The 26,761-nt window shown below is 36.1% G+C and overlaps 1 protein-coding gene across 4 annotated transcripts in view; it reads left to right on the top strand.

Moving 5' to 3' along the window:
• LOC111142901 (activating transcription factor 2) overlaps window positions 1–26,761 on the top strand; it is an 84,212-nt gene that overhangs the window by 19,583 nt on the left and 37,868 nt on the right. For 2 of the 4 annotated variants that reach the window (XM_022496293.1, XM_022496295.1), the window contains exons 1-4: window positions 12,106–12,166; window positions 14,474–14,543; window positions 23,626–23,744; window positions 23,884–24,012. In XM_022496293.1, coding sequence (XP_022352001.1) covers window positions 14,519–14,543; window positions 23,626–23,744; window positions 23,884–24,012 — 273 coding nt within the window. In that variant the 5' untranslated portion in view covers window positions 12,106–12,166; window positions 14,474–14,518. Of the gene's footprint in view, window positions 1–12,091; window positions 12,167–14,473; window positions 14,544–20,542; window positions 20,640–23,625; window positions 23,745–23,883; window positions 24,013–26,761 lie in introns of those variants that run through there. The other 2 variants (XM_022496287.1, XM_022496290.1) reach the window with 2 other exon arrangements.

Genomic DNA, 26,761 nt, shown 5'->3' with positions numbered 1-26,761 from the left:
AAGACTTGCATGATTCAGTCACAGAAAGCATAGTCAGGCATTACAGAAACTACTTTCCTTCTTGGCTGCATGGTTTCTCATCTCCGTTTTTCTGTGCCTACCCTCTTCTGGGTTTCATTAATTTCCTAACAGTATGAATATGATAGTAAATGTCTACCAGTCTGGAGTATGATTTGGAATCTCTGCTGCCCACCCCTGTTTGGCTGATTTTTTTTCTTTTTACAAATTTTCTGAAGAGGTAATCTGATTGGCTTCGCTTAGGTGTCTTCCCTGGTTCACCTGAGGCAAGTATGTTAGGGTCATGGATATTATAGGATTGTCCTTCACTGGTAATCTGGCTCTCCCAAGGAGAGTGTTGGTGCTGAGGAGAGATGACCAGCTCCATAATCTTAATCTCCCATGTTCACATAGTGCCTGTGTATATCTTTATTATTATATGTATATCACTGAATTATACTTGTTTGTCCTTACTAATCTGATTTTGAGGGCAAGGACCATATCTCTTAATATGGCATAAGGTACAAAATAGGCAGATATTTTCCAAATGCATTTTGTAAAGTAGTTGTATTAGAAATTTTGGGGAATGCTATGCATTGTACCTAACATCTAGTATTATCCATTTTTAGAAAGCTGCTTTGAAACTTGAGTAAATGCTTTTACAATAAGAAATTATAACATTTATAGTCCTGCGGCTAACTAGAGGATCAGTAAAATTAACATTTTAGAATCCATAGATTTTTGGGGTGCCTGACTGACCCAGTCAGAAGAGCATTCAGTTTTTGATCTCGGACTTGTGAATTCGAGCCCACGTAGGGTGTAGAGATCACTTAAATTAAAAAAATTTAAAATATTTTTTTAATTAAAAAAAGACTCTAGAAATTTTTGAAGTTAATCACCAGAAACTGACTTGCTCCCTCCCATTTTTTTAAAGATTTTGTTTTTAAGTAATCTCCACCTGACATGGGGCTCAGACTCACAACCCTGAGGCCAAGAGTCACATGTTTCACTGACCGAGCCAGCCAAGCATCCTTCTCCTTCCCATTTTTAAAGCTTCATTTACCCACCCTATTTTCTATGAAGTAAGTTGGTTTCTTTCTTTCTTGTTTTTGATGAAGATTAAAGAAAAGCCAGGTATTTTTATCAGCTGACTCATTTGAATGATACTATTCCCATGCCATTTTGAATTCTGTTATTAATGATCTAAAGGATCATCTTGCTTTGACACATTCCATATTAAAAAAAGGAACTAGTACGACAGATAATTGTCTGATACCATCTGAGTTTTTATTCAGGTATGGTAATTGTTCCATCGTGGTTCTCTTTGCTCTTAACCTTGCAGTATAAAAGTGATTTTTCTACTCTTTCACATCCCATTATATGAAAGTTATAAACCAGAAACAAGCAGAGACTCGTTAGAGAATCCATGTTTTGTAGTATTTTTCTCATAACTACTCCTAAACACTACATGACACTAATTATATAATGGGTATATAGTACATTATTATAGTGCAAATAACTATAATTTAAACCCCTTCTGTAAGTTTTTCCATTTTTAATTTTTTAGTTCAGGAGCTTTTAAGAGTGAGTTGCCAGCAAGATGTCCCATTATACCAAATACTTTATTTTCTACAATAAGACATTTTCCTACACAATATAGCCCTGAAAATCAGTAAGTTAACATTGATATATTGCTATCATCTAATCTGCAAATCACATTTAAATTTTGCCAGTTGTTCCAATAATGTCCTTTTATAACAAAAAAATTCTGTCTAGAATTCACATTGGAGTTAGTTGTCATGTCTCACTCATCTTTTTTAATCTGAAATAGTTCTTCAGTCTTTACATACGTTTGATGACCTGGGCACCTTAGAAGATGAAAGACTAGTTTTTGAAGCGTTTACCTCAATTTGGGGTCGTGTAATATTTTACATGATTAGATTGAGATTTTTTATGTTTTTGACATGACTTCATAGAAGTGATGCTGGGCATCCTGTTGGAGGACATGATACTGGTTTTCCTTATTTCTGATTTTGTTAACGTGAATCATTTGAGTAAGTTGATACTTGCCAGACTTTTGTAATTAAAATATATTTTATCAGGAGATATTTTGGAGGATATAAATGTTCTGTCTTCTTGAATGTTGAATTTATTCTTTTATATAGGTGTGGATTAATAGAATCCTATTTTATTCACGATATGATCCATTACTGTCATTATTTACTTTGATTCTGAAATTGTTTCAGATTTGACTACGTTATAGCCAAATTCATAACCAAGTCCTTCTTTATTTTCTTGCAAAAGATATTCAAGGCCCATCCTGTACTTGCCCTACCCTAGCCCTGGAACCAGACAATTCTTGAAGGAGCCCAGGTTCCTTTCGGTAAAGAATGGTATTTAGACATCAAGATCTGGGTGCCTCGTAGATGTATTGCTTTGAAGGTATCCATGTTCTCAGGCCCTCAGTAGACACAGCTAGGGAAATATATGAACATATATGCAGATATATACATACATATTATCATCTATATCTTCATATCTCTGTTGCTGTACCTTTATATCTCTTTTGAAAGTTAGGAATTCACACCAGTATCTCCAATTTTCATCTGATTACCAAGATTCATTCTGTATAATTACCTTCACCTCTAGTGTGAATTTACCTTTACCCATTACATCCTTGATATATCTGAGTATTCTGTCAATCTCTATGTGTGTATATAATGAATCACCTGTTGCTGCCGTGCCCACTCCTCCTCATCATGTAGATGTTCTCCATCTTGGGCCCTGGTATACTATGCTGGACTGGTACCACTTCTGTCACTCACCTCATATGGTTGACTCCTCCTACTTCCCCAGCTACTCTCCATATGCATGGACAGTTTTCTCTCTCTGCCTCAGCTGTGACACTCTGGACTGTCTGCTTCCCAATAGCCTGTCTAAGCTGCTTTTCATTAAGACATCCTTATATATGTTTTTTATGGAGGCTTGACTTTGTATTTTAAGTTACAAGAAATGGTTTGCTAGTAAATTTCTCCCATTTTCTTCTTTTCATTTTTCCTTGAAATGTTCTTCTTTACTATTTTCTTATAGGCATCTCATATTATGTATGATTTTATTTGATAGTAAATCTGTTGAATAATTCTAAAAGTCCTAAAGGATCTTTCTACACTACTTTTATTTTATTTATTTATTTATTTTTATTTTTTTATTTTTTTAAAGGTTTTTTATTTTTATTTTTATTTGACAGAGATCACAAGTAGGCAGAGAGGCAGGTGGAGAGAGAGGAAGGGAAGCAGGCTCCCTGCTGAGCAGAGAGCCCGATGCGGGGCTCAATCCCAGGACCCTGGGATCATGACCTGAGCCGAAAGCAGAGGCTTTAACCCACTGAGCCACCCAGGTGCCCCTATTTATTTATTTTATTTTATTATTATTATTTTTTAAACACTACTTTTCTTTTAGATGTGGTTTACATAAAGTTTCTATATGGTTGGTAGTCATAGAATAGCAAGGCGTAAGAGTTGATATACATAGTATATAGCAAGGCATACCAGCTGACAGGCACAGTATAGCATTAAAAATGTTCTTGACCCATTTTTTTTAACCTTGAGTAAGTTGCCCTTTGGTACCTCATTTGTGAAGGTTAGGTAGTTGGGACTGGATCAAGAATCAGTAAGGTACATGATCATAAATCCATGTGCTAAGAAAGAAAGCCTATGATCTGTATTCAAGAGAGAATTTTGGACTGAGATTTTTTTTTTTTAAGATTTTATTTATTTATTTGACAGAGAGAGATCACAAGTAGACAGAGAGGCAGGCAGAGAGAGAGAGGGAAGCAGGCTCCCTACTGAGCAGAGAGCCTGATGCGGGACTCGATCCCAGGACCCTGAGATCATAACCTGAGCCGAAGGCAGCGGCTTAACCCACTGAGCCACCCAGGTGCCCTGAGATTTTGTTTTTTAAGAATGGGCAAAGGAAGCACTTCACAGAACTACAAATGATTATATATATGAAAAAGTTTAACCTTATTAGTATATCAAGATACGCAGTTTTAAAATTAAGGACTTTTTTCACTAATCTGACAAAAAATGTTAAATAATATTCATTGTGGGGGCGCCTGGGTGGCTCAATGGGTTGGGCCTCTGCCTTCGGCTGGGGTCATGATCCCAGGATCCTGGGATTGAACCCCGCATCTGGCCCTCTGCTCGGCGGGGAGCCTGCTGCCCCATCTCTCTCTGTCTGCCTCTCTGTCTACTTGTGATCTCTCTCTCTGTCGGATAAATAAATAAAATCTTAAAAAAAAAAAAATTCATTGTGGGTGCCTGGGTGACTCAGTGGGTTAAGCCTCTGCCTTTGGCTCAGGTGATGGTCTCAGGGTCCTGGGATCGAGCCCCACATCGGGCTCTCTGCTCAGCAGGGAGCCTGCTTCCCCCTCTGCCTGCCTCTCTGCCTACCTGTGATTTCTGTCTGTCAAATAAATAAAATCTTTAAACAATAATAATAATAATGTTCATTATTGGTATGGGTATTGAGAAATGAGGTCTTTACTACTGGTAAAGTAGAAATCAATATTACATATGTGAGGGCAGTTAACAATGTAAATCAAAAGTGTTATAAATATCCCTTCACTGGGACATAGTAATTTTGTTCTTGTTGTTTTTGTTTTTTATTGCCTTTTTGTTTTTTGTTTTTTTAATTTAGCAGAAATTTTACTTCTAAGCTTATCAAAGATTATTACAAACACAAAATATTCTTTTAAAAGTGTACCAAATTAAAGCCACATCATCAAAGTAAAATGGTTGTGACATTTAGAGTTTATTTAGGTTGGGGTACCTGGGTGGCACAGTTGGTTAAGTGTCCGACTCTTAATTTCTGCTCAGGTCATGATCACAGGGTGGTGGAATCCGTGCTCAGCATAGAGTCTTGCCTGAGATTCTCCCTCCCTTTTCTGCCCTTCCCACTTGTGGGTTCTCTCTCTCTCTCTCAAATAAATAAATAACTTTTTTTTTTTTAAGATTTTTTATTTATTTATTTGTCAGAGAGAGAGAGGGAGAGAGAGCAAGCACAGGCAGACAGAATGGCAGGCAGAGGCAGAGGGAGAAGCAGGCTCCCTGATGAGCAAGGAGCCCGATGCGGGACTCGATCCCAGGACGCTGGGATCATGACCTGAGCCGAAGGCAGCTGCTTAACCAACTGAGCCACCCAGGCGTCCCTAAATAACTCTATTTTAAAAGTTCATTTAGGTTGTAGTATTTTCACATTTAATTTTTAATCATTTGCAATGTTCTGAAAATCACATTTAAACATTTTTTTAAAGATATGAAATAATGCATATTTATTTTTTTAAAGTACAATCACAGCTATAAAGTAGAGAAATTTAAAGAAGACAAAGACCAAATCTGTTTCATACACAGGATTGGGCATTCTAATACACAATATGACATGAATCTTTCCAAACAAGTTTGCTAACAAACAGCTCCCATGTTTAGTGTTAAAACTAAAGCATTCTTAATTGTACTACTGGGTATTTACCCCAAAGATACAGAGGTAGTGAAAAGAAGGGCCATCTGTACCCCAATTTTTATAGCAGCAATGGCCACGGTCGCCAAACTGTGGAAAGAACCAAGATGCCCTTCAACGGACGAATGGATAAGGAAGATGTGGTCCATGTGGTCACTATGGAGTATTATGCCTCCATCAGAAAGGATGAATACCCAACTTTTGTGGCAACATGGACAGGACTGGAAGAGATTATGCTGAGTGAAATAAGTCAAGCAGAGAGAGTCAATTATCATATGGTTTCACTTATTTGTGGAGCATAACAAATAGCATGGAGGATAAGGGGAGATGGAAAGGAGAAGGGAATTGAAGGAAATTGGAAGGGGAGGTGAACAATGAGAGACTATGGACTCTGAAAAACAATCTGAGGGTTTTGAAGGGGCGGGGGAGCCAGGTGGTGGGTATTAAGGAGGGCACGTATTGCATGGAGCACTGGGTGTGGTACGCAAACAGTGAATTCTGTTATGCTGAAAAGAAATTTTTAAAAAATCTAATTATAATCTGGACTATAAGTCAAAGAATGGAGAGCAAAGAATGAAATTTAAAATATAAAACAGAGAAAAATAAAAAAATAAAGCAGTCTTCTCATTTAGAAAAATCAAGACATCATTTGATTAATAAAGCCTATTTTTTTTTTTTTTTAAGATTTTATTATTTGAGGAAGAGAGAGAGTGGAGTGAGTGAGAACACAAGTTGGGGAGTGGGGGAGCAGCAGAGGGAGAGGGAGAAGTAGACTGCCCGCTGAAGAGAGAGCCTGATGTGGGACTCAGTCCCAGGACCCCGGGATCATGATCTGAGCTGAAGGCAGACGCTTAACTGACTGAGCCACCCAGGTGCCCCAATAAAGCCTGTTCTTCCCTCAGTTTTAAAATGCTTGTTGCTTGTCTTCCAGTTATCATAAGATCTCTCTGATATGAGGAATTTGAGAGGGAAGGTGGGGGGTTGTGGGAGGTTGTGGGGAGCAGGGAAGGGAAAAATGAAACAGGATGGGATCGGGAGGGAGACAAACCATAAGAGACTCAATCTCACAAAACAAACTGAGCCTTGCTGGGGGTGGGGTGGGTAGGGATAGGGTGTTTGGGTTATGGACATTGGGGAGGGTATGTGTTGTGGTGAGTGCTATGCAATGTGTAAGCCTGATAATTCACAGACCTGTACCCCTGGAGGAAATAATACGTTATATGTTAATAATAAAAAACTAGGGGCTCCTGGGTGGCTCAGTGGTTAAAGCCTCTGCCTTCGGCTCAGGTCATGATCCCAGGGTCCTGGGATCGAGCCTCACATCGGGCTCTCTGCTCAGCAGGGAGCCTGCCTCCTCCTCCTCTCTCTCTCTGCCTGCCTCTCTGCCTACTTGTGATCTGTCTGTCTAAAAATAAATAAATAAAAATAAAATGCTTTTCTTCATTTAGAAACTATAAATTCATTTGAAAAATTATTTTTCTATGGTACAGAAATCCCTGGAACAACAAATTACAAAATATTCCATTTTTTAATGAATAAAAGTGTTTTCCCTCCCAAAATGTAAACATCTAGCAAATAAAACAAACATTATGTTTCAGATAGAGAAACACTAGTAATTTGCTTATGGAAGAGTTGTATTTGGTGGTAACATTTTTGTCTGTCTTAAATATAAAAGTACTTTAACAAAAGAACCAGGCCATTATTATTTAAGGTCTATTCCTCCACCCAGTTTCCTTATCTGAATAGAAACTCATCAGTTTCTGTAGAATTTTGGCTATAGGAATAGACCACAGGAAAAGTCTGAAATACCTAGAAGTCATTTGGCTGGAGAAAAGTGTTTTCTTAAGATTTAGAGGTAGTCATTCATCATTTTGTACTTAAATGCATTCCTCAGCAAACATCTTCCCTGCAAGCCTTTAGAATAAAGCACAGGGTGGGGCACCTGGGCGGCTCAGTGGGTTAAAGCCTCTACCTTCAGCTCAGGTCATGATTCCAGGGTCCTGGGATCGAGCCCCACATTGGGCTCTCTGCTCAGCAGGGAGCCTGCTTCCTCCTCTCTCTGCCTGCCTCTCTGCCTACTTGTGATCTCTGTCAAATAAATAAAATATTTTAAAAAATAATAATAAAGCACGGGATCAGGCTTCTGGAAAGGGTTGCTTCTAGCTGGAGCACCTACAAGCAGGATATTCTTGCAGGCATTCTGCATGCAGTACTGCTGAAGCTCCGCAGACACCTTGGATACCTTGGTCCTCTCCATGCCTGCCTCCAGCTTGACATGTTCCATCGAGCCACTGCTGCAGGGCATTTACACTGGCTCTAGAAAACATGGCAGAGGTACTGGGCTCCTTGACCTAGTAATTTCATTTCATTTCTAGAAATTCCTCCTATGAATTTTTTTTTTTTAAGATTTTACTTATTCAGGGGCACCTGGGCGGCTCAGTGGGTTAAAGCCTCTGCCTTCAGCTCAGGTCATGATTCCAGGGTCCTAGGATCGAGCCCCACATCTGGCTCTCTGCTCAGTGTGGAGCCTGCTTCCCCCTCTCTCTCTGCCTGCCTCTCTGCCTACTTGTGATCTCTCTCTGTCAAATAAATAACTAAAAATAAAAGAGTTAGAAAAAAAGACTTTATTTATTCATTTAATAGGGAGAGATCACAAGTAGGCAGAAAGGCAGGCAGTGAGAGAGGGGGAAGCAGGCTCCCTGCTGAGCAGAGAGCCTGATATGGGGCTCAATCCCAGGACCCTGAGGTCATGACCTGAGCTGAAGGCAGAGGCTTAACCCACTGAGCCACCCAGGCGCTCTGCCTCCTGTGAAAATTATTATAGATATTGCACATAGATTCATTATCAAGAATATTAGCTGATGATAAAAATCTAATAATAGTGGTTTAAGCAAAAAAAAAAAAATCCACTAATAAAGAATTAGTGAAAATATGCCATAACCTATATGATGGAATACTATATAGCCATTAAAAATTACATCTAATGTTTAATATTACTATTTAATAATGTGGCAGAATTTAGGTAATTGTATTTTAAAGAAGGCTGTAACCCTGCCTTTACAATTTGTAAAGCTGTGTATCCCTGTACATTAGTAAGACTGGAATATGTACTCTGTGGATTGCTAAACAGTAAGTGGTGATATTTTAGGTGAATTTTATTTTTTCTTTTTGCTTTTCTGTATTTTTATGGGAGCAAATTTAAAGTTCCTTACTATGTCTTAGTTTAGTAGATAAAGTTCAGTTCATATTATCAAATAACGGTGACCTTCTTCTGAACTCCAGGCTTCTACCTTAAAGGTTTTTTAGAATTATGTAAGACTCATCATTTATATATTAGGATACCTAATATTGGAAATTGCTGTGGCTATGTTGTAACAAAATTCAAAGTATACCAACTTTCAAAGTATACCTTAAGTTTGGGGTCTAAAATAAAATTCGTAAGAGCAATGAAATAGAGAAACATTTTGGGGGGACCATGTACATGTTTATACATGCAGTTGTCTTAGGAACCTGGAAAGAAGTCTGCACTGCATGTTTGATTAGTTTATGTGAACTCCCTCACAATCGTGAAAGCTTCTTGAAAGCAGGTACCTATCTTAGTTCACCACTACATCCCTGGCATCCGACAGGGTGCCAAACCCAACGTGTACACTCGAATATTTGTTGGTTGAAAGAAGAAAAGAGGTAACTCTGATGGCACTGTATCATTGTATCATGGGGGCAAGAAAGATAAAGGACTATTAGAAGAAGAGTTAAAACTGAGATTAGAGAAACGAAAGGATGTTTAAATTTTGTCTAGAATCCTGTTGTGTATTCTTTATGACAGTGATTCTCCTACCAGTGTAGGTTTGGATGTTTGCCAGAGAATGGTGTGGTATATTAACAGTTCTCTATAGTCATCAAATTCTCCAATAACTTAGAGTTTAACAAAGCCTCCTTTCCCCTATAAGCATATTTCCAACTTTGGCGTAAAAGGGAGATGATCCTCTGGGCACCTGGGTGGTTCAGTCTGTTAAGCATCTGCCTTTAGTTCAGGTCATGATCCCAGGAGACTGGGATAGAGCCCTGCATCAGGCTGCCTGCTCAGCAGGGAGTCTGCTTCTCCTCCTTCCGCCCTCCCCCGACTTGTGCTCTCTCTCAAATAAATAAAATCTATATTTAAAAAAGAGATAAGCCTAGCTGTAGAGGCTTGAGATTCAGTTTAAGGAAAAGATAGTATTTAGGCCTCCTAAAACACCATCATTTATGTCTCAGGGTCCTTCAACTGTTGTATTTATAACTACTTGAGCTAGGTTTTAGAAAATAATAAGGAATGGGAATTTTTGTTGGTTGGCTAGGAAATCGGCTGATATGCAGGTAAGGAACTTCTTTTGTAGTGAAAGGGAGCAGTTGTAATGGTGAAGAGTAGAAAAGATGAGAGAGAAAAGGGTACCACAGGCTCATTCCCTTAGAAAGCATTTCTGGAACTCTCAGTTTAGTTCCTGCACTACCTGTGTATTCTCATAGTGTGTTAACTTTTATTCTTACCAAAGGAATTGAAACTATATTTCCATAGTCCTCTTTTCTTCTGCTAGATTAAAAGTCTCTCAAGTACAGAAACTCTTTTTTCATCTTTGTGTCTTGGGATATATTTGATGTTTAAATGTTTCTTCAACTTAACTGAATTTAAATTTTGCTTTGATTTTTCATAGCAATGTAAACTGTATTTTATTAGTTTTAGAAGAGTTTTTGGAGGTAGACTAAATTTATTTGAGTTGTTCATATCATATGGCTATTTATTCATTCCTTAATATTTAATGAGTAAATGCTGCTGTGAGGTAGGCACTGTTTTAGGTAGTTAACCCAAAGATAAATTCCTTGCCCTCATTAAGCTCACATTCTATGGGTAATGACAGAAACATAACTTTTATAGATTCCCTTTGGATTATTTTAGTGTTCTTTTCCCTCTTCTTACAGACAGCATGATAAAGTTGGATGTGAATGGAGGAATAGAACCCTACCAGATACAAGTTTTGCCTGGAAACCAAGGAAAAAACTTCCTTCTTCTATCTGCTATACCAAATCACCCATAACTCTAATACTCAGAACTGTGGCGATTCATACATTCCCCCACAGGAATTGTCCAGTTTTTCTGAGCAATACATTCCTGATAACCACATTTACAAGCAAAATTATGAAAAATAATTTTTTTCTCTATTCATCAGTGTCTTATTTGAATAAGCATATAGTTACTCTTCACCACTGGATGGAGTTTCAGTGAATGTAAGATGAGGTTTTTGCAGAATTATTTATTATTACTATTTTTTCAGCAATCTCCACACCCAGCGTAGGTTTAGAAGTTGTAACCCTGAGATCCAGAATTGCATGCTCTTCCGGCTGAGCCAACCAGGCCCCCCAGCAGAGTTTTTAAAGTGGGCCACTGACCTGGATAGTTTCAACATGTTGTACTTGTTCTTAAACTAATACCAGAGATGCATGGGTGGTGAAAGTCACTTAAGCATCCGACTTGGTTTTGGCTCAGCTCCTGATCTCATCAGTCATGAGATCAAACCCCGTGTTGACTCTGCACTCAGAGGGCGTCTGCTTGGATATTGTCTCCCTCTGCACCTTCTCTCTTTTTCTCTCAAGTCTTTTTTAAAAACCCTAATATCAAATAAATAAGTTATAAGACTGTGGAAGAGGGAGATGCTTACATAGATGAACTATATTATAGGACAAATAGAATTTTGATGAATTAGGCTGAGAACTTGATCATCACTAAGACTGTATTTTAAGAAGTTAAAAACTTTCCAAATAGATATTCTAGAATGCTACATCTCCTCTTTCTCATCAGATTTCCAAAATCAGGAGTTTTACTCTTTCAATAGCTGCCTTTCAACCACTGCCCTAAGGACTGAATTAAATGTTTTTTCTCCTTTTACCCTCTGTGATGGAGTTGGGTATATATATATATACCTATGTTTAAGGCATTAATATGGATATTCATATTGTAGGAGCAGTATTCTTACCTCTTATAAAGATTCTTAAGAGGGCGCCTGGATGGCTCAGTGGGTTGAGCCTCTGCCTTCGGCTCAGGTCATGATCTCAGGGTCCTGGGATCGAGTCCCGCATCGGGCTCTCTGCTCAGCAGAGAGCCTGCTTCCCCCTTTCTCTCTGCTTGCCTCTCTGCCTACTTGTGATTTCTCTCTCTGTGTGTCTAATAAATAAATAAAATCTTAAAAAAAAAAAAAAAAGATTCTTAAGAGTGACAGGATTTGGGGGCACCTGGGTGGCTCAGTCGGTTAAGCATCTGCCTTCAGCTCAGGTCATGATCCCAGGGTCCTGGGATCAAGCCCTGCATCGGGCTCCCTGCTTGTCGGGAAGCCTGCTTCTCCCTCTCCCATTGCTTGTGTTCCCTCTCTTGCTGTGTCTCTCTCTGTCAAATAAAAAAAATTTTTTTTTTTTTAAGTGACAGGGTTTGGGGTTGACGGTAGTCCAAAGAATAAAATTATTCAGGTGTTTTTATTTCCTGTGTTTCAAGCAGTGTTTAGAAAACTATTTTTAACAGTGTGAAACCACTTTTTTTTTTTTTTTTTTCTATCCTTTCCATGAAAAAGAGGACGTGATAAGTTGTTCAACTTATGAAATTCAAGTTACATGTGAATTCTGCCAGGTATGTATGCAGTATTTGGTATTTTCACCAGTTTTTCATATTTTAGATCATAAAAAATTTTATAGTCATTTCTTGATAAATATTTCAGTATTTCTTCTAATAATTAAAAAGAACCCCACTTATCCAGAATATTAGTTTAGCAGCTAGTCCTATTATGTCTTTTTTTTTTTTTTAAGATTTTATTTATTCATTTGAGAGAGCACAAACAGGGGAAGGGGCAAAGGGAGAGGGAGAAGCAGACCCCCTGCCGAGCAAGGAGGCCTATGCTGGCTCAATCCCAGGACCCCAAGATCATGACCTAAATGCGGACACTTAACCGACTGATCTATCCAGGCGCCCACTATTATGTCTTTAAATTATCAAACAGAACATCAAGATGTGCCTAACTATGACAAACATAAATATATTTTAGGGTTTGATTTCTAGAGTTCCAAATAATACTAGTCCCATGGGATGTTCTATGAAAAAGCATTTTGAATTACAAATGAATGTGGCTAAAATGCCATATTCTAGGTGCTTCTCTAGTCATTTCACTTGAATGTACTAAGGCTCTGAAAATTCCTACAAAAGAAAAAGTACTCCAGCATTTCCCAAATCTGTTGGATTACATATGTTTTTTCTATAATAGCTATTGTCATCCCTGTTGAAAATGCTTTGGGAAACATTGCTTTGAATGGTTAACAAGCTAATGTTGAAAAAGGAATAATGTTTCCAGATTTTTAATTGAGTCAAATACAAGACAAAGTTTAAAACCTACAAGTTGTTGGAAAAAATAATTGGGAACTTTAAGTCTAAATCAGATATAGGAAAATAATCTTTACTCAAAAATTTCTTTTTACAGTTATTTTTGTTCAAATCAGGATTCAAAAAGGATTTACATTTGATTAGTATATCTCTTTTTTTTAAAAGATTTTATTTATTTATTTGAGAGAGAGTGAGCACATGAACGGCAGGGATAGGCAAAGGGGAGGGAGAGCAGACATCCCTGCTGAGCAGAGAGCCCAGTGTAGGGCTCAATCCTAGGACCCTAGAATAATGACCTGAGCCCAAGGTAGCCCTTTAACCAACTGAGCCACACAGGCACCCCTGGTTAGCATATTTATTAAATCTCCTTTAATCTATAGCGGTTTCCCCCTACCTCCTCTCTTTTGTTCTCCATCACATTTATTTGTTGAAGTGACCAGTTCTTTGTCCTATAGAATTTGGGTGACTGCATCCAGATAGTTTTGACAGGTTTCTCCTGTATTCCCTGTATTTCCTGTAGCAAATCTAGAGATGCTTGATTAAATTCAGGTTTGACTTCCCATACTGTCCACACACAGACATAAACACACACACATATACACACACACACGCACACGCACGCATGCACACCACCCCCCACCCCTGCCCAAGAACACTTTCATGCTCTCTATTGTATCATATCAGGAGGCACATAATTTCTAATTGTCCCACTCTTAGTGATGTTAATTTAAGAATGACTTGTGAGTTCATTATGAAGTTCCTGCCACCTTTTTTCCTAATGGTTATATGATGTGGCCTAGGTCCGTTATTTCATTGGGTATTAAAGTGGTGATTTTCGGGGCTCCTGGGTGGCTCAGTGGGTTGGGCCGCTGCCTTCGGCTCAGGTCGTGATCTCGGGGTCCTGGGATCGAGTCCCGCGTCAGGCTCTCTGCTCAGCGGGGAGCCTGCTTCCCTCTCTCTCTCTCTGCCTGCCGCTCTGTCTACTTGTGATCTCTCTCTGTCAAATAAACAAATAAAATCTTAAAAAAAAAAAAAAAGTGGTGATTTTCTATAATTATTTCATTTTTTCTTCACTTAAACTGTCGAACAGGAAAGAATTAGCCTGACAGACCGAAGTTCCAAACCTTTTTTTTCTGTAGTGTAAAATGCATGTTACATGTATTTGCCTACTCGTTATAAAAAGATGGAAGGGAAATAGGGCTAAAAGATCAGTAAAAGTATTTTATTTCACACGAAAATAGAAAAGGTAGTAAGCTTAGTGAAAATCATATAATACTACATTTAAAATTATTCTTTATTTAAAAATCTGTAATGTATGGGCGCCTGAGTAGCTCAGTTGGTTAATCATCTGACTTTGTCTCAGGTAATGATCCCAGGGTCCTGGGATCAATTCCACATCTGGCTCCCTGCTCATCGGGGAATCTGCTTCTCTTTCTGCCCTTCCCCCTGCTTGTGTAAGGCTCGAGTGCCCTCTCTCAAAAATAAATAAATAAATTTTTAAAAACAAACAAAATAAAAATCTATGCTGTAAAACACTAAGCCATTTCTTAATGTTTATTATAGGCAATACAAGGACCTGTGGAATATGAGTGATGACAAACCCTTTCTATGCACTGCCCCTGGATGTGGCCAGGTAATATATAAATTACTTTAAAGCATTTTCTATGTTCATGTTTATTAAAACACTGATGAAAGTTTATGTTATCATTAAAAGGATTCTCCTACAATTTTTGTAAAATTCTGGAGTTAGAATGTAAATTACCCAGAAAAGTTTTGGTAAGCAATTTTTTCTTCAATAGTACAGTTTTTAAAAACAATCTAATATGGAAAGAAAAAGTTAGAAGTCTTAAATGGAAAGGTGGATACCTAGACAAAATCCAGGGCTTAATAGTATCTTTTACTGTTTGACTGTTGACGATTTGACCGTTTACCATTTGACCATTACTGGTTGAAAATAATTGTAAATTGCTTAATTGGAAATAAAGTATACATTATCTTACTTGAAAATTATTTTACTTGCTGAACTCTTAACAATATTAACTAATATTTACCTCTGACAGTGTCACTAATGCATTAATGTTCTTAATGTACCTAAGTCTCACATCTTCAGAGCATGTATGAAAGCATTTTCAGAAAATAATCTTTCCACATTGTATCAAAAAGTAGTATTTCAGTGTTTTTAACAGACCATTAATTATTAATCTATTGCTGTTATAATAATTCTAACTTTAAAATAACATAGACACCAAGAAATGAAAGAATAAATTTAATGTGTAGCCAGATTACTGAGTACTTAAATACACCAACTGTAAATCATAAAAAAGCATTAGTGTTTCATTGGTTCTTGTTTTCTTTAGTTGATGTTTTAAATTGACATATAATTGATGTACAATAAACTGCACGTACTCACAAAGTCAGTTTGATGTTTTAATGTATATATGCTCATGAAATCATCACCATAATTAAGATAGAGAACATACCCATCACCCCAAAAGTTTTGTCATTCCCAGTTGTTACTGCTTCTGCCTTTGTAAAACACTACTCTGCCATATGTCCCTATTGATTAGTTTGCGTTTTCTAGAATTTTATGTAAATAGTCATACAGTATGTACTTTTTGTCTGGCATCTTTTATTCCTTATAATTAATTTGCAATTTCCCCATGTTATGTGAGCAATAGTTAATTCCTTTTTGTTGAGGAGTAGTATTTCATTATTACACAAGTGTGGACATTGGACTTATTTCCAGTTTTTACTTATTACAAATAAAGGCAATATAATTATTTGTGTACAAGTCTTTGGTCTGAATGCATGCTTTCTTTTCTCTTGGGTAAATGTGTAGAAATGAAATGGTGGGATTATATGTTAGACATTTACTTTGAAGAAATTGCCCAACTGTTTGCCAAAATGAAAGCACCACTTTACATTTCCACCAAGAGTGTATAAGAGTCTTGTGCCATTTCTTTGCCTATATTTGGTGTTGTCAGTCTTCTAATTTTAGCCATTTTTCACTGTGTGTATATTGATGTATCATGGTTTTAATTTACATTTCTTTGAGGAGAAGATGAGCACTTGTTCATGTGCTTGTTGGTCATTTGCATTATTTTTTGTGATATATCTTTTCAAATCTTTTGCTGTTTTTAAAAGTCAAGTTGTCTTTCTTTTAATTGCTAACTTGTAGTTCTTTATATATCCTGGATACCAGTCCATCGTCAAGTTTCTCCAAGTCGTTTGTTTGCATCTAAATTTTCATGATAAAAGCTTTTGCTCAACCGATCATTCTAATTTTAATGAAGTCTAATGTGTTAATTTTTTCTCTTTTTATGGCTGTTGCTTTCTGTGACTATCTAAGAAATCTTTGCCTACCTTTAAGTCACAAAGGCATTCTCCTGTGTTCTTTCTGAAAGTTTGTTTTTTCATTTAGGCCTGTGTTTCCATCTTGAATTACTTCTTGCATATGTATATACTGGTATGAAGTAGGATTTGAAGCTCACTTTTTTTTCCCATGTGGTTTTTCAGATATTCCAGCATCATTTGTTGAAAAGACTTTTCTTTCTCCATTAATTTGCTTCAGCTCCTTTATTGAAAATCAAAGTGTGGTATAAATGCAGGTCTTTTTCTGAGCTTTCTACTCTGTTCCTTCCATCAGTCTGTCAGCTTTTATGCTAGTACCACAATGTCTTGATTACTCTAGCTTTACAATAATGCTTCCAGTCAGGTAAGGTAAGTTCACCAATTTAGTTCTTTTTGAGATTTTTCTGGATAGTCTTTTTAGTCATTATTTGTGAGGGTGTAGTGGTATCTGATTATGATCTTAATTTTCATGATATATCTAAAGATGTTGAACCAGGGTAAAGATAGGAAGTTAACCAGGGTTGGTGCTACTTAGGTTTATCAGGGAATGCCCTCTGATAAGATGACATTTGAATTAAGACATGAAAATGTAGGAGCAGACTTCTGGAGGAAGTTTTTTAAACTGAAGGAACAACAAATACAAAGTTTTGAAGGAGGGGATGGGTTTAGGTGTGTTTAGAAGGATGACTGTTGTGGCTAGAGCGTGTAGTGACCAACAAGGATAAGAGTAAAAGATTCTGTCAGGTAGAATAAGAGTCCATATCCAAGAGGGCTTTGTAGACTGTGATAAAGTGTTTGGGCTTTATTCACAGAGCAATGAAAAGCCGTTACTAAGCTAAGAGTGGAAACAGGGAGTAGAGACTGACATCTGTCAGGTGAGAGATAATGGTGGCTTTGTCTAGGTGCTAATAGTGGGCAATATAGAGAAATAGACTGATTTGACATGTATTTTGGAGCTATATTAGATACTCATTTTTTTCTATAAATTTAAGAAAGCTAAAAAAGCTGTACTTCCCAGAATTTTTTGTGAATAGTATTTCCTAGGAAATCGACAGTTCAAAAAAAAAATTGATTTTAGAGGGGCACCTGGGAGGCTCAGTGGGTTTAAGCTTCTGCCTTTGGCTCAGGTCATAATCTCAGGATCCTGGGATCAAGCCCCGCACCAGGCTCTCTGCTCAGCGGGAAGCCTGCTTCCCCCTCTCCCTCTGCCTGCCTCTCTGCTTACTTGTAATCTCTCTCTCTGTCAAATAAATAAAATCTTTAAAAAAAAAAAAAAAGGAATTGATTTTAGAAGCACCAATTTGGTGGCGGTATTTTTTTGTCATAAGTATTGCTATTATTCCAAATTTGAATTTTACCTTTAATGCACTTAAATTTAAATTTCCTGATTTTAAATTTAAATTCCAAATTTTAAATTTTAATTTCCAAATTTTAAATTTTTTAAAACATGTTTTGTTAGTGTTATTTTGGAGCGAGACCTATAAAATTAGTGCAAAGAATTTTAACTGTTTCTTCTTGCTATTAAAAGTGTTTTTGTATGCCTCAGTCACTATTAGATATTTCACAGAAAGAGTTCTATTGCATTGTTTTTAAAGTAATGTTCCATTGAATTTGATAAAAGAGACAAAGTGAGATAATTTAGTGAAAGATTAATTTAACATTGTAACGCTTCTATTTTATTTGTTAATATCTTTGTTTTTGGTGATGCCTTTCATTGAAAATTATTTCTTAGGTAGAATGTTTATGCATTATAAGCTGTTTTACAAAGGAGTTAAAGATTCATTTTATTTAGGCGACGTTTCACTGGAGGTGTGTAAATGTGTGTGTGTGTGTGTGTGTGTGTGTGTGTGTGTGTAGCTTCCTGATGTTGAATAGATTCTTTTAAACTAGTAAAAGAAGCAGTAAAATGAACTGCTGGCCTTACAGCTTTACAACTTAGTTGTACCTATTCTGTTAAATAGGAAAAAAATGTGTATCATGGATGTGAATGCATGTATTAAATGCAGAATGACTGACTTCTTAGGAAGTTAGTTCTGGTGAGTGTTCAAGCCCTAAAAACAGATTTCTCAGATATCAGAGCTTAAATTCATTATAAAATTTAAGCTCCCTTCCATCTGTCAGGTTACCCTTCCTTTTTAACTTTATAAGAGGGTTGGTTATCCATCCTATTTGACTGCCTTTCCCATTGTTTATTCAGCTGTATGCTCAAAGTCTTGTTGTTTAACAAAATACTGTGTATTTTGCATTGGAGTTGTGCTGTAAATTACCTGGAAGAAAGAAATTATGAAATATTTAATATGTTATTACTAGTAGCAGCATTATAATTTTTCTACAAAAATTATTTTTAAAAGAAACCTTTAATTTGACTCAGAAAGCAATTCACATAGATTCTGTAAAAATTTTATCTTAACATGTAGTAGTAGCTATTTTATAAGCATTTGTTGAAAAAATTTATTTCATTCATATATATATATATATGTATATGTGTATCTTTTCCTCATGACTGCCTTAGACATGATGGCCTTTGACCTTTTTTTTTTTAAGTTCCTTGTTAGAGGTAAATCAATTATTTCAGGTGATAGCTAAGGTTAAACTCCTCTTATCAAGTTCCAGTTTCGTGCATTTTATCCATGTACATCAATAATATCATATGATCCTGAATTTTTTTTTTAAGGGCCCTTTTAGCTGTACCTTTTCACTCAGGATCAATCTTAGTGCCATTTTCATGTTTTGTACAATTCTATATGTGATTGCTCTTTGACTTGGATATTTGTGGTCAAACTGATGCCATGCGGGGCTCCATCCCAGGACCCTGGGATCATGACCCGAGCTGAAGGCAGAGGCTTTAACCCACTGAGCCACCCAGGCACCCCCATTATTAGGTTCTTTGGACATAAAGTGAATCTTGATTTAAGATACTTTCAGTGTGGAATGTAATACATGTATATTTAAAACTCTAATGGAAAATAATGAAATGCCTACATTATTCTATAAACTCTACACATATATGTTCATTCCCTAAGAGCTGTTATTTAACACTCTATTTTTAAAAGACAACTACTTCTTCCTACAAATTGGGGAAGAATTCTTATAATGATAAAACAAAAGAAGATAGTACTTGGGTGGGAAAGAGCTGGATTATTTTAAGATGAACTGCTTTGTTATCATATTGGTTGTTCTTTCTTTGTTGGATTATAAGCAGCATTTTTTTTTAATTTGGTAACTAAAGAACCTGATTTACTTAAGTTGTTCAGGAGTAATAGTTCCGTAAGATAAGGAATCTATTTGGTGTTTTTTAAAATATTATATATTTTAAAGTGCACACACACAAGCTGGGAGAGGGGTGGGGGAGAGGAAGGGGAGAGAGAGAATCTCAAGTGGACTCCTCGCTGAGCATGAGCCCCCCGCCCCCTGACAACGACCTGGGCTCAATCTCACGACCCTGAGATGATGACCTGAGCTGAAATCAAGATTCAGATGCTTAACTGACTGAGCCGCCCAGGCACCCAAGGAATCCCATTTTGATAGTTTAGGGGAACCGAGTTCAAATATATGTAATTTTAACATCCCCATTTATAAGGATGTAGGGTAGAGAATTTGTTTCTTAATTTGGCATTTTATAATTATTGCTTTGAAATAACAAAATGTAAGTGCTCCTTATTTTCAGTTATAATTGTTGCTTGATAAGGAGCATCTTCATAAAGGTTGATATCAGACATTTTAAAATGAACTGCTTTGTTATTGGTTGCTATTTCTTTACTGGATTATAAAAAAAGCATTCTTTTTTAATGTAACATAAAGAACCTGATTTACTACTTAATTTGTCAAGAGTAATATTTTTTTAAGAGAATTCTTGTTTTAAAAGTGGTAAGTAATCTGGAGTCTGTGTAAAACAGTACTTCCTTCAAAAGTCACTGAACCATGGAATACATATTTCTACTATAATACGGCAAAAAAAAAAAAAAAAATCAATAGTGGTCTATTTTTAGTGTCCAAATGAAATTTATATTAAGTTTCTTTGCCTCAGGTTTTATTTTTAAACGCTCTCAAATGATTTATGTGACTTAATACATCAGTATTGCTTATTCTTGGGTAATGGGTTTTCTATGAGTATTTGAAGTCTTGTATGTTTATCTATACTAACAGTAGATTCTTTTATAGTTAACAAACTATTTCATTGTTAATGGTGGTTTTACATGTTGTGGAAATGAATTTCCTTATCATTTTACTTATTTGATCAAATTGAAAATCTTAACTATATTTTAAAACTTTTTGCCACAGCGTTTTACCAACGAGGATCATTTGGCTGTCCATAAACATAAACATGAGATGACACTGAAATTTGGTCCAGCACGTAATGACAGTGTCATTGTGGCTGGTTAGTATATGCTTTTATTAATAGCTTATATACATATTTCACCTGGAATGTGCACAATTTTTGTGTATTCTCTGTAAATAATATAGTCTGGTGATACTCCAATTACTTCATTTACAGTGAATGTTGGCAACATGTATTTTACCCATTACATTTCCATGTTTCCTTCTGACCATTCATTTCACTTTTCCGTGTGGTTTTCCAATGTAGATTTCAATGTATTGTGGAAATTAATTAGAACCCCAGAAGCATTTATCGCATCTCCAGAGTTTACATTTAATTGATAATTGAACTAATGTGATGTTTAGTCAATGTTTCTTTTAGCTTTTTACAACCTGGTTTGAAATGCTGTGGGAAGGTGGGAAATGATCAAGCTCCTCCTGTTGGAGAAAGATCAGTTAGCAGACTTGTTCACTAGAATTTTGTTTATACTTCTTTTGCGACTAAAACATCTGTGTTAGTAAAAATACTCTCAAGGGACCTAAATTCAGTCAGTGCCTCTTTTGTGTGTTTTGATCAGATGATTATCTTTCACAGTATGTGAAAAGAGAAAATTCATGCATTGTTTTAATTATCCTTTCATGCTGTATTAGCTGCCCCATTTTTGGTATTTAAATATATATGTACACACATTTATGTATATGGACACACACATAATATGTATAGTTCTACTGCATTTTGTATATTTTAAAACAAAGTTTTATATAAAATGTAATATATTTATATAAATTTCAGACCCTTTTGTATCATAACCACAGAGTCACATGAGTATTCAAAATCAACCGTAAATTATTCTTTTGTCTTTTGAAGTTTGGGTTCTACTATTTATCTGGAATTAATCCTGAAATCTGAATATTATTATTTTATTTTTTATTATAATATTATTTTGAAATGATTACCCAACATAAAGGTTGAATTATCATATGCAAGGCTTTGCAGAGATAATGAGGCAGATGGTTTTTCCTGTACTTTCAGTATCATGATTTTTATAATGAAAAAGTTTGAGTTAACAAAGTTGGTTGTTTTTCAAAAACTATTTAGGAAAAATGAAAGAGCATGTTGAGCATTTCTTTAGTTCCATAAGTAAAAGGAAGCAGAGAAGAGTGAGTTAGGCACTTCTTTAGAATATTGTACATCAGATATTAGGAGCTGGAACCCAAAAAAGTAGTCAAACAAAATAACAACAGTCTAGGCAGTTCACCCTCCTAGGCATGAAAGGTCTTTGCTTGTCTGAAATTTATTGCACTAGACCAGTATCTGTAACTTTTCAACTCAAAAATGTTTTGAGATTGGTTTCTAGAAATTTCCTATTGGTTTACCTTTATTACAGTAGAAGAATAGAACACATTTAAACACAGCACTTGACCATTTTGTTTTTTTACTAACATGTTGAAATTAGTAGTTTAGCATTACTGTGTAAGTGTAATGCATGATGTGTGTGGTATATATTTGATGATCAATATCCATAAGCCACTGCATGTTTAAACAGTTGTGCCTGTGTTGACTTTTCTTTTCTCATACCTAATCATTCCAGTAGTCACTGATAACAGTGGTTTATGCGTATATTTTATTTGTACGACTTTTCTCTTCCTTTACCACACATTAGGAGCCTTTTGTTGAGCTGAGATAGACGAACCCTTTGGCTGTGAACAGAGGAGACAAATTTCTATTCAGTTTACTAATTCACCTATAAAGGACTTAAGCTGATATGTGTACTCTGAGCCCTTGCTGTAATACAATTTCAGAAGTCTTTTTAGGGTTAGTGGGTATGTATGTTGTAGACTAATAGGTAAAATGATGCCTTTAGTAATTTAGATAATACTAGTAGTGTTTGAGATAGGCTTACATTATATCTAATATGTATGACATATAGGTCATTATAGTGTTAAATATATTTATATGTAGTAAGCATGTTATATTCTAGATACATGTGGGGCAAAGATGAAATAATACTACTTACTGCCAATTCTGGGGATATAATATTTAACAAATATATGAATTTTAATTTTATATAAAATCTTAAATTAGGAGTCATCTTTATACTTTTATTTAGCTTAGACGAGATTCCTGATAAAACTTGTAACTTGATGCCCTGTGCCACCAGCTTTTATCAGTATGAATAAATAGTCTGGAAAATAATAAGACAAATAGACAAAATCCATATAAAAATACTATTTTTTGTTCAACATGGACCCTAACTTGGATTTATTCCATAACCAGTACATGTGTTAATGTATAGAACATGAGTACATATTCAAGTATAGTTAAAATATTTTACATTGTGAGAAAGTAGAGTTGACTATTACTCTATTGCCTAGAAATTAAAGTAGAACGTTCCATAAATAAGTAACTCTTATATAGCCCATAGTTCAAAGCTTGAAAAATCCATTAAAATAGAAAACTGGCTTCTGTGGATAGTGATAAAAGAGGGTTTTGTTTTGGTTTGTTTTTGTTTTAGGGCTCTTGCTTTAACTTTCTTTTTCTTCCTTGTAGTATTTTGGTCTACCTTCTAAAATTCTGTTTTATCTTAAGCTTGCTTTCCTAATAGACTATGAACACTAGTGGAAGGTCCAAGCTAGAGTGAATGAATATACATGCTCTTGCCCTAGTTTTCCCCAAACTGCATGTATTTTAAACAATCATAATTTTTAATAATATAAATTTTAAAAAATTCTTACTGCCTTAAATAATGATAGTAGTTGATCTCTGAGTAGAAGATGCTTATGTCATTCTACTAAAAGAGAAGGTCTGGACTAAGGAACGAGAAGGACTTTTTTCATACTTTTATGGTTCATAAAGTTGGAGGAAATATCTTGAACTGCAACAAAAACTTAACCAAATTTTGTTTGCTTTTTAAAGGAAGAGGTCTTTCCAAAGAGAATTAACAGCTGACTGAACCAATCCTGCTAATTTGTTAAGTTACTAGCTATATATTAATGTCCTGTATGATATTTAAATCTATGTGGTTGCTTCTTGACATTTATTTCAGATCAGACCCCAACACCAACAAGATTTTTGAAAAACTGTGAAGAAGTGGGTTTGTTTAATGAACTGGCAAGTCCATTTGAGAATGAATTCAAGAAAGCCTCTGAAGACGACATTAAAAAAGTATGTTGTTAATCATGAAATTAAAAGAGTACTTCTAACAAAACAATTGTCCTAGCTTACACTTCTTGCTTTCTTATTTTACATACACTGATTGGCATTTATTGAACTTCTGACATTTTCTTTAATGTTTATATTTTAGATGCCTCTAGATTTATCCCCTCTTGCAACACCCATCATAAGAAGCAAAATTGAGGAGCCCTCTGTTGTAGAAACAACTCACCAGGATAGTCCTTTACCTCACCCAGAGTCTACTACCAGTGATGAAAAGGTTAGAAATTTATATTTTTGGTAGAAACACGAACGTGGTGTAAAAAAACTATCCCAAGTAAAGTTAAATATTTGATTTACCTAAAATGTTAATATAATAAGTTGTACATAATTGAGTATCAGGTTATAATAGTCTTATATGTGAAAGCCTGTGAATACTCATAGAAACTTCAGGGGAAGAAGATGTCACCTTTATAGATAATTGGCGTTTTATTACACACAGAAAAATTATAGGGGAGAACATTTATTTTAGATAAAAGTTATTTTTTTAAGGCTACAAGAATTTGTAAAGTGAATTTAGTTTTTGGGTTTTGGGTTTTGGGTTTTGCTATTTTATTCTTCGCCACTTTTATATAGTGACAGCTTTTTCTTTACAACTAAAAATTGCTTAAACAGGGTTGTTTAGGCTTTTTAAGGGCGAAACGAATAGTTACTCTTTATCAGCAATGGGTCTTTGGTATTACCAACTAAGATGATGATGATACTGTCTCAGTATAAGCCTTTTGTAGGTGGTTTAGGGCCTCATTCCTGGATCTTGAATACCTTGGTAACTTGGGACCCCTGGGCTATAGTGTGTGTTGAGTAACCATTATTGTGGTTTGTTCTTTTTTTTTTTTTTTTAAGAGAGGGGAAGAGGGAGAGGAGTGGGGAGGGGGCTGAAGGAGGAGGAGAGAGAGAATCTTCAGCAGGCTCCATGCCCAGCACATAGCCTGACAACAGGCTCAATCTCAAAACCCTGAGGATCATGACCTGAGCTGAAATCTAAGAATTGGACGCTTAACCAGCTGAGTCACCTAGGTGCCGCATGGGTATTTTTTGATCACTTTTTATTCATAAACACTTACAGTGAACTCATGGGGCACTGTGTGTGGCACAATGAAGAGGCAGTGACAGTGTCTTTTTCTAGATGATGATATTCTAAAACTGTAAATGAATTAACAGACTTCTGTCCTGGCAAGGAATCTAGAAGTAAGGCAGAAAAAGTAACGATCTACTTAGGAATAAATGCTTTGACCTTAGATGTTTTGTGGGTTTTTTCGCCTCATTTCCTAATTATAGAAGTGAGTCTCATTATAAAAACTTTTAAGAATACAGAAAAATTATGAGGAAGAAAAGCAAAACCACCTGTTAGCCCATAATTGAGTGATACAAATTACTAATATTTTGAAACATTTTTTCATAGATATATGCATGTATTTTCATTAGAAGGATAGATGGATACAAAGAAAAACTCAAAGATCCTAGTTTACTTTTTAATTTTTTTAAAGATTTTATTTATTTTTTGGAGAGCGAGAAAGCGAGAGACAGAGCACAAGTGGAGGGCGAGGGAGAAGCAGACTCTCTGCTGAGCAGGGAGCCTGATGTGGGGCTCGATCCTAGAACCTCAAGATCATGACCTGAACCAAAGGTAGACCCTTCACAACTGAGCCACCCAGGCACCCCTATTTTTTAATTTAAAACAAAAATTTAAAAAAATTTTTTAAGTAAGCGGTACACCCAATGTGGGGCTTGAACTTATGACCCCAAGACCAGGAGTCACATACTCTACGAACTGAACCAGCCAGGCAGGTCAATCCTAGTTTACTTTTATATTGTGCTTTAGACATTCAGCATTAATGAACACTTTCCCATGTCCTTAGAAAATTTCCAAAGTACTATGTTTTAATTTTTTTTTAAAGGTTTTATTTATTTATTTGACAGACAGAGATCACAAGTAGGCAGAGAGGCAGGCAGAGAGACAGGAGGAAGCAGGCTCCCCGCTAAGCAGAGAGCCCGATGCGGGGCTCGATCCCAGGACCCTGGGATCGTGACCTGAGCCAAAAGCAGAGGCTTTAACCCACTGAGCCACCCAGGCGCCCCTTAATTGTTTTGTTTTGTTTTGTTTTGTTTTGTTTTGTTTTGTTTTGTTTTAACCATTATCTTAATGTATCAAATTATCCTGTTCTTTTTGGACATAAAGATTGTTTCTGTGTTATCACAGTTACAGGAAATGCTGTTAACTCTGTGATAGAAGTATCTTTTTTTCTAAAGAGCTTTCTAGTCCCTTCACACTCAACAGTTTTCCCCTCTTCATTGTTGCTTTAGCATATTTCAAGGATAATTATTCTTTCTGCATTCCTGTCTCTAGCCTCCCCCTGGGCAAGGCATAGTCTGTTTGGGCCTCCTTCACTACTCTTTCTCACTTTTCTTCTTAGGTATCTCATCTACATTCATAACTTATAAAAACAACTACATGCTGATGGTTCTCAAACTTATATCAACCAAGGTATCTCCTGATTTCCATATTCATCTCTGACTCCCATTGTGACATTTCCCTTTCTATGTCTAATAACCATCTTAATATATCTAAGTCAGAGCTCTTGATTCTTTCTCTGTCTCAGTAAATTTTCTCTCCATCCCATCTAGTTGCTCAAGCCAAGAATCCTTAATTCCTTTCCTCTTTCTTTTTTTAAAGATTTTATTTCCTTGAGAGAGAGAGAGATCACAACTGGGGGGTAGCAGAGGGAGAGGAACGAGCAGACTCCCCGCTGAATGGGGAGCTTGATGTAGGGCTTGATGTCGGGACCCTGAGATCATGACCTAAGCCAAAGTCAGATGCTTAACCCACTGAGCCACCCAAGTGCCCCTCTTTTTCTTCACATAAAAGCAACAGCAAATCTTATCAGACATACCCCCTGAATTATCCTTAATTTATCTTCTTCAGTCTTCAGTGTCACCACTTTACTCCATACCATCATCATCTTTTATGT

Source organism: Enhydra lutris, unplaced genomic scaffold (genome assembly GCF_002288905.1).
Source record: "Enhydra lutris kenyoni isolate GAN:26980312 unplaced genomic scaffold, ASM228890v2 scaffoldscaffold1, whole genome shotgun sequence".
Classification (NCBI taxonomy): Eukaryota; Metazoa; Chordata; class Mammalia; order Carnivora; family Mustelidae; genus Enhydra; species Enhydra lutris.
Note: the sequence above shows the minus strand (reverse complement) of the source record. Positions and strands in the feature narration are given on the sequence as shown.